Source organism: Cyrtonyx montezumae, unplaced genomic scaffold (genome assembly GCF_038088225.1).
Source record: "Cyrtonyx montezumae isolate F1298 unplaced genomic scaffold, pur_monq_1.0 scaffold_32, whole genome shotgun sequence".
Classification (NCBI taxonomy): Eukaryota; Metazoa; Chordata; class Aves; order Galliformes; family Odontophoridae; genus Cyrtonyx; species Cyrtonyx montezumae.
This window is the reverse complement of record NW_027072037.1, coordinates 110160-122564: the sequence shown is the minus strand read 5'-3', so window position 1 is coordinate 122564 and position 12405 is coordinate 110160. Positions and strand designations below refer to the sequence as shown.

The 12405-nt window shown below is 62.6% G+C and overlaps 2 protein-coding genes across 3 annotated transcripts; both read left to right on the top strand.

The window, feature by feature from the left end:
- Positions 1-878: 878 nt before the first annotated feature.
- Positions 879-5183, top strand: LOC136053868 (zinc finger protein 282-like). The gene is given in 6 exon segments (XM_065744822.1): positions 879-940; positions 985-1090; positions 2219-2345; positions 3296-3406; positions 3634-3987; positions 4426-5183. Coding segments are annotated over 6 exon segments (1518 nt in total).
- Positions 5184-6867: 1684 nt separating this feature from the next.
- LOC136053910 (zinc finger protein 282-like) lies at positions 6868-11232 on the top strand. 2 transcript variants are annotated; one of them, XM_065744880.1, is made up of 5 exons: positions 6868-6926; positions 7074-7472; positions 8672-8795; positions 9333-9452; positions 10005-11232. In XM_065744880.1, the coding sequence occupies exons 1-5, from the start codon at positions 6903-6905 to the stop codon at positions 11057-11059; spliced, it is 1722 nt and encodes a 573-aa protein (XP_065600952.1). In that variant the 5' UTR covers positions 6868-6902; the 3' UTR covers positions 11060-11232. The 2 variants fall into 2 exon arrangements, with proteins under 2 accessions (XP_065600952.1, XP_065600951.1); XM_065744879.1 differs by having other exon boundaries at positions 10002-11232.
- The last annotated feature ends 1173 nt before the right edge of the window (positions 11233-12405 follow it).

The following is a 12405-nucleotide window of genomic DNA, read 5'->3' as shown; positions in this document are numbered from 1 at the left end:
GACATTAAGACCTGCGCGGGCACACCAGGACATCAACTCCACGTGAAGACACCAGGAGCGTGGCCCTAATTCCAGGCCAGGACCCCAGATCTGGCCTTCCCCCCATACAAGGGACACCAGGACCAGGATGTGAACTCCCCACGCAGGACGCTGGATCCTGGCTTTCACATTCCATTGGGAAACCGGGACTGGGCTCTTAAGTGTGTCAGGGGACGGTGGCACCAGGCCCTTAACTCTGCGTGGGGACCCCAGCCCCAGGTTTCCCTCCACGTACGGGGTCACCACGAACGGGTTCCTTCCCACCACGCGGGGACCCCAAACCCTTCGCATTCCCTTTGTGTGGGCACCCCAGGACGGAGCTTTCCCCCCACGCAGGGTCACCACGACCGGGGCATTAACTCTCCGCGTGGGGACAGCAAACCCGGGCCATGCCCACAATGCGGGAACGCGCGGCCGGGGTCCGCCCCTCCCGGACCGCGGGATCGGGGCCGTCATTCCACGTGGGGGCACCGAAGCCAGGGCCTCAATTCTGCGTGGAGACACCGACGCCTTAACTCCGAGCGAGGACACCGGGCCCACGCTCCCCTCCCCACGCAGCATCACCCGGACCCGGCTCCCATCCCCACGCGGTACCACCGAACCGCTCCCCCCGCCCCGGGCCCACCTGCACCGCGCCCGGAACCGCCGCCGCCGCCTCGACTGCACCTGGCGCCGTCCCGCCGGGAGGTGCCGCCTGCGCCGCCGCCCTTTGCCACAGCGCCCCCTGGCGGCCGGAGGGCGCGTTGCACGGCGGCGAACTGCCCCACCGCCGCGGGAACCACCAGGGCCGCGCGCGGCCAGCAGGGGGCGCTGCCTGCACGAGGCCGGCGGTGGACGCGATGGGGGAGGGTCGGGGCCGGCGGAGGGGGCTGCCCCGTCCCGTCCCGTCCCGTCCCGTCCCGTCCCGTCCCGTCCCGTCCCGTCCCGTCCCGTCCCGTCGGTGTGGGTCATGGAAGAGCTGCACGCTCGCATCGACACCCTGGAGAGGCGGCTGGAGCGGACGGAGGCGGCTCTGAAGGACAGGGGAGCCTGGGGGCTGCAGTTGCCCTCGGTACAGTCTTGCTCGGGGAGGGTGTGGGGGGCTGCTGGTGGGGGTTGGGAGCGCGCTATGGAGGATGAGGGGGCTGTCGTGGGCCTGGGGGATGTTTATGGGGCCGTTTGGGGGCATTTGGGGTGGGGTCTGGGGGTCAGTCTGGGAGCTCCTTGTGGAGTTGCTGGGGGTCGGGGGTTGGCTGGAGGCTGCTTAGGGGGCACTCAGGGCGTGTCTTTGGGGCTGGGGGTCGCTGATGGCGTTGGGAGCCTGAAGGGGGTCCTTCGTGGGCTGGGTGCCTGCCTAGAGGATGCTTATGGTGCTGAAGGGGGGGAGGGGGCTGGAGGCGTGTTTGTGGAGCCAGAGGTGAGTCTGGGGGCTCCATTTGGGGCTGTTGGGGGGCTGGGGATCGAGCTGGGGGCTGCTTGTTGGGCCTCGGGGGGTGTTCGGGCAGCTGGGGATCAGTCTCGGGGGTCGGTATGGGGCTGTTTTGAGGCTTGGAGTCAGACTGGGTGCTGTTAACGGGGCCTTTGTTTGGCTGAGGGTCAGCCTGGGGGCTGGGGCAATGTCTGTGAGGCGGGGGATCAACGTACGGGTTCGTTATGGGGCTGATGGGGGTCTGAGTGTCAGACTGGGGACCATTTGTAGGGCTACAGGGGACTGAGGTTGTCTGTGGGGCTGCCTCGCAGCCTGGTGGTTGTTGATGGGGACTTTGTGGAGCTGGGGCCTGAGGCTGGGGGGGAAATGCTCCTTGAGTAGTTTGGGGCTGAGGGGTCATTTGGTGGTCTGGGGGGTGAAGGTGGGGGCTGCTTATGGGGCCATTATGGGGCTGGGGGACGTCTGGGGCTGGTATTGAGCCATGGGGGTTCCTGTACAGGGATTTTGGGAGAGGGGTGATGCAGGCTGGATTTAAGTTTGGGGGTCAATTACAGGCCACTGAAGGACTGAGAAATGATTTGTGAGCAGTGAGCTAGCCTATGGGATGCATATGGGGCTACCAGAGGTCGAATGGGCTGATGGGAGGAAGGGGGGCTGAGAGTGAGCCTGGAGGAGCTGATGGGGCCTTTCGGGTGAGTCTGTGGGGCTGCTAATGGGGCTGTTGGGGTCTGGGAGCTGGCGGCTGTGCTGAGCCCAGCCCTCTGCTTGCAGGTGCCAGTGACTTTCAAGGATGTCTTTGTGCAGTTCAGCAGGGACGAGTGGGCCCTCCTGGATGATGAACAGAAGGAGCTGCACCAGAGTGTAATGCAGAGCAACTACGAAATGCTGATGTCCCTGTGTATGCATCCGTGCCAGTTTGGCATTCACTATTCACCATCAGGGCTGCTCTCTCTGAGTCCATTTCCTGTACTTTTCCCTGGAATCTCCGGCCCCAAACAGTCAGCTCCAATTCTTGTTTCCTCTGGGAGTGAGTGGGGCTTGGGGGACTCAGGAGGGGGTTATAAGTGCTCAGTGTCTCCTCACTGTGAGGAGCTGGGATGCCATTCTCTCTGAGTTGCCATACAAATTCTCACTGCCAGGACCCCTGGCGGGTTTCCTTTTGGTATCCCATGATGTTGTCTGGTGTGGAATATCTCTCTGCCAGTTTAGGTTCTGCCCCTTCCCAGCTCCTCGTGCCGCAGCATGAAAAGCCAAGAAACCAAAGTGTCTGTGCAGCACTGCTCAGCAACAGCAGTGTGTTATTGGTTTTCTAAAGCCAAAGCATAGCATCCTAGCAGACATTAGGAAGAAAATGAGCTCTGCCCAACCTGAAACCCTTGTGCTTGTCATTAATTCTGTCCAGCGCTGAGATGAGGGAGCAGGGGGCTTGGATTTCCCTGCAGCCGATGCCAGGGCCACCTCTTGGCATCTCGTGGGCTCCCCTCCAAGCACAGCCCGGGTGAGAAGTGAGGCATGAGCAGAATCCTGCAGCAGGTCAGATTGTTTTCCTGTGCTCCGGGGCACTTTATACCTGTTGTATGAGGGAATTCTGGGAGAACGGGTTTCTGTAGCAACTGTAGGTAGAGCAGGGATGGATTATCAGATGAGCCAGAGGGTGCTTTTCACATCCTCCTTAGAAGTCCCTATCTGTGCCCATAGCTTCCCACGTGCAGCTTGGTGCTGCTCTGCTTGGAGATGAGGTTTAGATAGGCAGGAACTGGGCTGTATGATGACAGTGCACGCAGAAGACGGTGGGTGCACTTGCAAAGATGCTGTCACATCTCTTATGTTTGTCTTGCCCTTGAACAGACTGTGACCTAGCCAAGCCTGAAGTCTTATTGCAGCTGGAAAGAGGAGAGCCATGCCTGCCAGCAGAGCCAGACCTGCAGGGTGCAGCCATGTCCCTGAAGCCAGCTGCAGGTGAGTGATGCTGGGTCTCGCCTGGATCCTGGCTCCTGCTTGCTTACCAGCACACCGGTGGTCCTTGCCCTCAGCCATGGGGACAGAGTGCAGGGATTGTGTCCTGGAAGTCTCCCTTGGTGCAGAGTCCAGTGCCCTGAGACCCCGGGAGGGGACCCTCATCCTCTGTTCTGGCACCCATGGACCCCAGCAGCTGCTGGTGACAATGAGTGCTCTTCTGTCCCCAGAGCCCGACAATCCTGGCTGTGTGAGCAGTGAAGCCCTGCGGCAGGTGGAGGCAGAGCAGCCTCCTGAGGGCAGATGTGGGAACCTGAAGGACAGCAGCAGCCCATCGGATGCACATGACAGTAGTGCACGTGAGTGCCTGGCGAGTCTGGCATCATGAAGGACCCCGAGCCCTGGCTGTGTCTCACCCAAGGTTGTAATCCCCACCTCTGCCCTTGCAGTGCACGTTCCTCAGGAAGCCACTGGTGCCCCAGCAGACCTCAGGCACTCAGCTGCCTCCCCTGCCTGCCCCATCTCCGTGTGCTGCCAGGAAGTGCTGACCCTGAGCCTGCCTCCATCCCCTCCCCCTGCAGCAGGTGGGGGGCACAGCCCTCCCTCCCTCCTGCTGGCTTCAGAGAGTCCGCATGGGGCTTTCCTGGGGCTTTTTGGACTGTTTTTCTGCGTTAATTCAGACGGGCCAAGGAGGGGTTAGCGCCGTAAATCCAGTTACCAGCTTTGAAACTGTATAAGAACGGGATATGGCATAGTGCAAAGCACCACGCGCCATTGATGTATGTTTCGGACTCCTCCCATCCTCAGTGATGTTTGTTGTCCCTTGGGGTGTCTGCAATGATGGACTGTAGTGGTGCCCTGCTGTGGTCCAGGGGTGAAGGCACTGGGCTGGGAGGAGTGGTGCTGGCGTTGGTAGCAGCTCCTAGGGGAGGAGTGGGGGAGGTGTTGGGAGAGCCCCTTGGGTCTGTATGCCACTCAGAACTGAGCGTAAGGATGATGCTTGGGTTCTGCCAAATTTCCAGCAGGTGCTGAGGTGGGGATCCCAGGAGAGGTCCCGCAGGAGGGGATCGGTGCTGAGGAGGGTCTGCAAAAGGAGGACTTGAAAGACTTAGGGAGCAGCGGCCGGGATCTGGAGGCAGATGCTCCTGAAGAGCTGGGCAGGGAGGAGATGCCAGGCCTTTGTCAAACGGCAGCGCACGTGGATCCCAGCGGCTCGGCCGACCTGCTGGGAAAGCCAGAGGGGAGCGCGGGCAGGACCGCTGCCTGCCAGCGAAACTCCTCCCGAGAGAAGTACTACAGCTGCGTGGTGTGCGGGAAGAACTTCCTGCTCAAAATCAACCTCATCATCCACCAGAGGAGCCACAGCAACTGGGTGCCGTACGTCTGCATCGAATGCGAGCAGGCCTTCATGTCCAAGAAGAAAATCCGGCATCACCTGCGGATCCGGGCGGCCACGGGGTTCTGCCCTCCCTCCGACACCAAGGGCTGCTCCAGCCTGGCACCCCGCACTGCCACCCAGGGAAGCGGGGAGCAGTGGGAGAAGCCCAACCCGTTCCCACTGTCTCCTCAGAAAATTACATATACGTGTACCGAATGCGTGGAGAATTTCTCCAGCCAGAACTTTCTGGTGCTGCACCAGAGGACGCACGCCGACCTGCATCACTTCACCCTGTGTCTCTGCTGCAACAGGAGCTTTGCCTGGGCCTCCGAGTTCGTCCGGCACCGCCAGAGCGACGCGGGCAGGAAGGAGTTCTGGTGCAGCGAGTGCCAGAAGGCCTAGAGGCGGCAGCACCGCCCGCGCGGGCACCAGGAGCTGCCGCTGGGCATTGCTCCCGTTCTCAGCATGGATGTGCAAAGCAGGGGGTGTAGGTGAGGAGGGTGAGGTGGGGGTGGGGCGGCTGCCGTCCCTTCTCCTCCATCCTCGACCACGGGGTCTGGAGCTCATCGCACCCTGCCCCGCATCCGTGCCGTGTGCTCTTCGTGGGAGGAGCTGGTTTGGGTGACGGACTCAGGCTGTGGGCATCAGGTTGCTCCCCACATCTGTATGCAGCTTTGCTGGAACCCTCCACAGCCATAGAGTCATAAAACCGTGGGATCATGCAGCTTGGGAAAGATCTCTGAGATCATAAAATCCAACCGTCGACCCGACGCCGTCACATCCACTCAACCACATCCCTACGTGCCACGTGCAGCTTGGAGTTTAGGAACAATTTCTACTCCAAAGAGCAGCCAGACGGCGGCACAGTGGGAAGTGAGGGGCTCGCTGTCCCAGGAGGTGCTCCAGAGCCGTGGGGCTGTGGCACTGAGGGACGTGGTCATTGGGCTGGGTGGGTCAAGGACCTATGAGGTCTTTTCTGACCTTAACAATTGTGTGCTCCCCCACCCCTTGAGCAGCTGTGCCAGTGCCCGACTGCTCACTGGAGAAGAAACTGTTCCCAATATCCAGCCAGACCCTCCCCAGGCACAACACGAGGCCTCCCCCCTCATCCCATCCCTGATACCTGGAGAGGCTGAGCCCACCTCTCCCCAACCTTTCAGGGGTGATGTGGTCTCCCAATCCCGCTCTGCTCCAGACCTCCCCATCCCAATCCGTCCGCTGCTCCCCCCTGCACTGTGCTGCAGAGCCCCGCGGCTTTGTTATTTGTGCCGTGCAGCACGTCATGTCCTCGTGCAGCACGTCGTGTCCTCGTGCAGCACGTCGTGTCCTCGTGCAGCACGTCGTGGTTCTGCCCTTCATGGAGCTCCTCCGCTGGTCCAGGTCCCGCTGCTGGCGTGGGGTCTCCCCCTGCCTGGATGCTGTGGGGTGAGGGGCCATTTTAGGGCTGCGAGGGGGAAGAATTTGGGGCTGAAATGGTGGAATGTGAGAGCCCTCTGTGTCGGGTGATGAGCAGAGAAGGAACGAGGGAGAGTTGGGGTGGAAAACAGTATGTGTTTTGGGAAATAACGTGAGAAGTGGGGGGTCCCGTTTCCTTCTGCCTTTATGATTTGGGGCTGTGCTGTGGGGCGGGGTGGTTAATTGGCTAATTAAAGCAGTCCTGGCAGCTCTGTGGTTCTGTGAATGTTCCTGGGGCTTTTGGGGACCAGGAGGTCTGCGGACGTGGAGTGGGGGGGGTCCGTGGCAGAGGGAGTGCTTGGAACTGGGGGAGCTGGGAATATGTGTGTGTGTGTGTGGGGGGGGTCTGGAAGTGGGGGTTTGGGACCGGGGTTGTAGTGGGGGCTCCAAGACGGGGGGGGGGGAGCCGGGAACTCCGTGCTTCTGTCAACGTTTTATGGTCTTCGGGGACTGCGGGGGGAGGGGGGGGAGGAAGAGTGGGGAGAGGAAGAGTGGGGCGATGGGAGAGCTGCGACCGACTGATGTCTGGGGGGGGGAAGGGTCTGTGGGAGGAGCGGGGGGGGCGGGGTCCCGGTGCGGCGCTGAGGGGATCCCGGGGCGCTGCGCTGCGTCGGGAGGGCCGCAAGGGGGCGCCATTACGCGGCGGCGGCGGCGGCGGTGGCGGCCATGGCCCGGTGGGGCCCCGCTCAGGTACGGGGGCGGCCGTGGTCCGGGGGGGTCTCGCTGAGCTACGGGGGTGGCGGGATCCCCCTCTCCCCCCCACACTCCCCCTTCCGCCGCGGGGAGGTGGGTCCGGGCCCCTCCGCTCCCCTGACCTCCTCCTCTCCCCGCCCGCAGGAGCCCGAGTGGGGGCCCGACGCCTGGCAGCCGCTCCCCGCGCAGCCCCCCGGCCCCGTGGCCGTTCCCGCCGAAGGGGTCAAGCAGCCGCCGCCGGTGGTGCACGAGATCTCGCTGTGGACGGTGGTGGCGGCGGTTCAGGCGGTGGAGCGGAAGGTGGAGGCGCAGTCCCTGCGGCTGCTGAGCCTGGAGGGCCGCGCGGACACGGCCGAGAAGAAGGTGTCGGAGCTGGAGAAGGCGGTGCTGGAGGTCGGCGGGCAGATGGAGCGCCGCTGGGCCGCCCTGACCGCGCTGCTGCAGGACAGCGCCCGCCGCCTCGAGCACGTCGAGCGGCAGCTGAGGCAGCGCAGCTGCTGGGCACCCCGGAACGGGGTGGGCCCCGGAGGGGAAGAGCCTCAGGTAACGGGGAGGGGGCGACGGGAATGGGGGGTGAGCCCCGGGTGACTGGGAGGAGCCCCGAGGGGTGGGGGGTGAGCCCTGGGGCATGGCGGGGTGAGGCTGAGGTAACGGGGACAAGCCCCAGAGCGCAGAGGAAGAAGGGCTGAGCCTTAAGGATCAGGCTTGAGCCCAAAGTAAGGAGAGGTGCACCCTTGGAAGCAGGGATGAGGCTGAGGTAATGAGGGTGAGTGAGTGGTGCTGAGGGATGTGCCCGAGGGGATGTGGATGAGTGTCAGGTAGTGGGGGCAAGCACGTGGTGCAAGGGATGGACGCTAAGGAATGGGGGGTGGGCCCCAGGGAACGAGGGACGAGCCCAAGGTAAGGAGGGACAAACCCAAGGGAATGGGGATGAGGTACAGGTAATGAGGTTGAACTTCAGGTAGTGAGGGCAAACCCCAGGGTGCAAGGGCGGACCGCTGAGGAGTGGGGAACAAGCCCCAGGGAACAGGCAGTGATCCCAAGGTAATGAAGACAAGCCCTCCTTCGGTAACGGCCGTGAGCCCCCTGGAACAGAGGATGAGTCTGAGGTAATGGGGATGAACCCTGGGGAATGAGAATGAGCCCAGAGTAACAGGGACAAGAGACGAGTGTAAGGTAACGGGGATGAGCCATAGGGAACGGGGTCCAGCGTCAGGGAATGGGGGACAAAGTTCAGGTAGCAAACGTGTGTAAGGTAGTGGGTATAACGGTGTGGATGGAATGCTCCGTGGGTGTTGTGCAGGGCGGGACAGCAGGGGTGTGGCTCCTCATGCTTTGCCTTGAGCCCTTCCTGCTTCCTCCCCATCTCTGGTGAGTAGAGGGAACGAAGTACAGATGTGCCCCCATGTTTTCAGCCTTGCTGGGCCCTGGTAGTTACCTTGCAGGGTCGGGCAGTTCCTTCCCATATATGTCCTGCTCTGTTGTGATGGGAACTGCCCCAGGTTGATGATGTGGAGCTGAAAAGCTCCTGGCTGTTAGGGGAGCAGGGGGAGCGGAGTTCTGCTGCTTTGGGATCACTCCCTGAGCTCAGGCCAGAGCATGGTGCCTTTCCCCAGGAGCTCTGTGCCCACGCTGTGCTGTCACGCAGGCACACGGTGCGGGGGAAGGGGGGGCATACAGAGGGGCTGAGTGGGGGGAAACAAAGCAAGGCAGTGCTGAGGAGGTGCCTCCTACCATTCCAGGTCCCTGTGTCTGGCGAGGACACCGCCGCCTGTTTGCCGGAGCAGGAGTGGGGTGTGGACGGCAGGCAGCAGGAGCTGTACAGGATGGCAGTGAAGGGGAGCTACGAGGCTGTGGTCTCCCTCGGTGAGGTTCTTTCCCTGTGCTCGTGTCAGACTCTGTCATCTCGTAGGCTGAAGCTTGCTTTGTGTAGGCCGCTGTGTTATCGGGATGTGTGGAGAGCAGGTGGTGAGTGGCGAGGCCTTGATGCTCTTAGGGTTTGGTCCCTGGTGACAGCTGTGCTTCACACTCCTCGGCCTTTGGTGGTTCTAGGCACTGGGGGAACGTGGTGCTGTGCTGGCACGGCGCCCTGCAGTGCTGCTTCCCAGCAAAGGTGTCCCTCAGGACGCATGCATTGCCCTGGAGGAATTTGCTGGGAGCGGTCCTCAATGTTTGCACCAGTTCTTTTGGGCTGAAATTCGAAAGGATGAGTTTCCAGTGTTTGCTTCTTGCTGAGCTGATTAAAATCAGTCACCCAGTGTGGCTGATGCCATCCTGCTTGCACTGTCTCTCCTGGGGAAGCTGAGCCCAGGCCCCCCCGGCCGTGCGAGAGCAGCCCTTCACCAAGGGGCGCAGGTGGCGGTGCCCAGCGTCAGCTCTTCATACCCCTGCTTTCTTCCTTAGGGCCTGGGGACTCCAGTTCCAAACCTGCTCTGCTGCTGCCAGCTGAGGATGGGGAGGATTCGGCTAGCAGGACCCACGGGCTGCTGGAGGAGGGAGCAGTGTCGGGGCACAGCGGTGGCGGTGAGTTACGGCAGCACTGACAGCACTGCAGTGCCAGGGGGTGGTGGTATGGATCGAGTGGATGGCAATTAAAAATGGAGAAGGAAAATCGGTGCCAAAGGGGGAAAGAAATCCAGAAGAGAGCACACAGAAACTCTAAGCCCTGAGCAGCCCACTTGGCAAGAGTGATAAATGTGTGGGCAAGGCGTAGTGCGTGAGTGGCTCTGTGGCCACCCAGTCCTGCTCCTGGAAGGTTTTGCTTTGGTCCTTTCCTCTGGATTTACCCAATGAATCTCTGCTGTTCCTCACAAAGTTCCTTCCAGGACAGGGGACTCTGAAGCTGCACTTCTGCTTTCATGTTTTCCTGTTTTGCATTCCTTATGAGTATTACATTGTCAGTCCACTGAATGTCCCCAGAGATGACCGGTTAGCCCCCAGCAGACACTGGCACCCTTTGCTCATGGTAGAGCTCTCTTGCTCCATCTCTAGCAGCACACTGTGCTCACCCAGTGCTGGGGCTGCGGGCACGGGAAAGCTTTACTTTGCTGGGATTGAATTGCTGTTTGTCAGCAGGTGAGAAGATCGTGATCAAGACAGAAGAGCAGCAGCCACAGGAGGAAGGACTGGAAATGCTGGCTCTGCCACAGGTGCCCTCGGTGACGCTGGAAGAGGAGGTTCCCCTGGGCCAGGAGCCGCCGGTGCCTTGGGAGAGCCAGGCCGTCATGGATGAGCAGAAGGGAGCAGGAGAGGGCTTAGGGGAGCTCTGCAAACACGACGCTGCTGAGCCCGAGTTCAAGCCCGTGGTCATCCCGCTGGAAGCTCGCCCAGCCCCGGCCTTACCTTTCCCAGCAGAGCACGGGCACGGCGTGGAGACCGAGCAGCCGTTCGCCCTGCCCCAGGGGGTGCCACTGGGAGAGGACAGCGCTGCAGAGGCCGCCTCGATGCAGCCCGGCACGGAGGAGCACGGCCGTTCTGCCACGGGGGATGAGCCCCGCGCGCCGCTGCCGGGCTGGAAGAACGTCCGTCTGAAACGCAACCTCCTGGCACGGCAGCAGAGCCACGCGAGGAAGAGCAACGGCTCCTTCATCTGCACGGCCTGCGGGAAGAGCCTGGCCCACCACGCCGCGCTGCTGCGGCACCAGCGCCTGCACACGGGCGAGCGGCCCTTCCAGTGCCCCGCCTGCGGGAAGAGCTTCAACGAGAAGTCCAACCTCAACAAGCACTACCGCATCCACACCGGGGAGCGGCCCTACAGCTGCCCTGCCTGCGGCAAGGGCTTCATCCAGAAGCACCACCTCCAGAAGCACCAGCGCATCCACGGCGTGCAGCTGCGGGGCGGCTGGGCGGGACGGCCGCGTGCCAGCGCAGCCGGGGAGCGGCTCTACCGCTGCATCGAGTGCACGGAGAGCTTCCCCATGCAAACACTGCTGGAGGAGCACCAGCGCCGGCACACCCAGCAGCGGCCCTTCCAGTGCAACGGCTGCAGCAAGAGCTTCCGCCACCGGCAGTCCTTGAACCACCACCAGAAGGTCCACGCCGTGGCCGCTGCTCCCGCCGCCAGCTTGCCAAACCACAGCCGGGAGCCAGGGACCGACCCCTGCAAACCACTGACCCAGGAGAACCCATAGCACGAGGGCTGCAGGCGGCGAGGGGCAGCGTTTGCAGGCAGAGGTGCGGCGGGCAGCTGGCATCGCAGCGCCGTGGGGGTGAGCGTGGGGCTGCGTGACGTGCAGCGTGAGTGGGCCTGCACCCAGCAGAGCTGGTCAGGGCTGTGCTGCTGCCCCAGGAGAGGGCTCGGCCGAAGAGCAGAGGGGAGCGGAGCGCTTGAAATCAGGGCTACTTCAATCCTGCCGGCGCCGAGGTTGGTTGGGGGGGGTGCGGGTGGCCCAGGGAGAGGCTGTTGTTGCGGGGACAGCCGGGGTCACCGCCCAGACGGGGCGAGGTTTGGATAAAGGATTGGACTGACGCCATCTCCTGTTGAGCTCTGGGTGTCGATGGGGCCGGAGTCACGCTGCGTGGCGGTCGTCCTTGGTGCAGTTGTCACCCCTCGTTCCCACTTTCGGGCACCCTACGGGTGCTGCTGCCCACCTGGGGCCTCTCTCGGCTCTCAGCTAGCTGAGTCCCGACGGAAATGCAGAGCTCCCATTCATGGCTCCGTTCAGCTGCAGATGGCGGCTCTCGGGCTGCATTAGCACAACAAAGCCGCTATCTGCCCTCCGCTCTGCCCCGTGGCCTGCCGAGGCCCCGTCCCCCGTGGGCAGCCCCTCCTTGTCCTCTCCCCTCCCCCCTTGCGCAGCTTTTGTGATTTCGGTCCTTCCCGTGCCGTCACTCATTCCTCCTTTTCCAAACACACAGACGCTGCACTTGCAGCCCGGAAAGCCGCTGTACCTGGGCTGCGCGGGGTTGGAGTTGTCCCCATAGGGACAAGCTGGGGTCTGCAGCCTCCTGGGCACGGCCCTGGGCGGGGGGCAGAGCTGGCACTGGGTAGGATGTGGGGACAGCACCGAGGACTCCGATGGCCGTGGGTACCACTCAGAAGTGAGAGGGGATGACGAACGTGGGACAGCCATCCCGGCCTGGGTGCCCTGCTGATGTCCCTCGCGTGTGAGTGCGGTGACAATGGCCCTGTGGGGACACTGGGGATGAAGAAGGGGACTGTGGCATCCCAGGAACATGGTAGGGGGATACGGTGGCATCCTGGTGACACCGTGTGGACGGCGGCAGCCCTGAGGCCAGGCCGGAGTGCAGTGGTGCTGATGCGTTGGGTGTGGACTTACCTGTGCCCCCACCCCATTCCGTGCACTGCGTGCTGGGAAGCTACTCCCCCCCCTTCCCCCCCCAGTTGGAAGTGACCCACAGGGACCACCCAGTCCGACCCCCAGCCCTATACAGGGCCAGTTTGGGTAAACACAACGTCTGAGAGCGGTGTCCCAATGCTCTGTGAGCTCTGGCAGCTCGGGGCTGTGCTCACGGT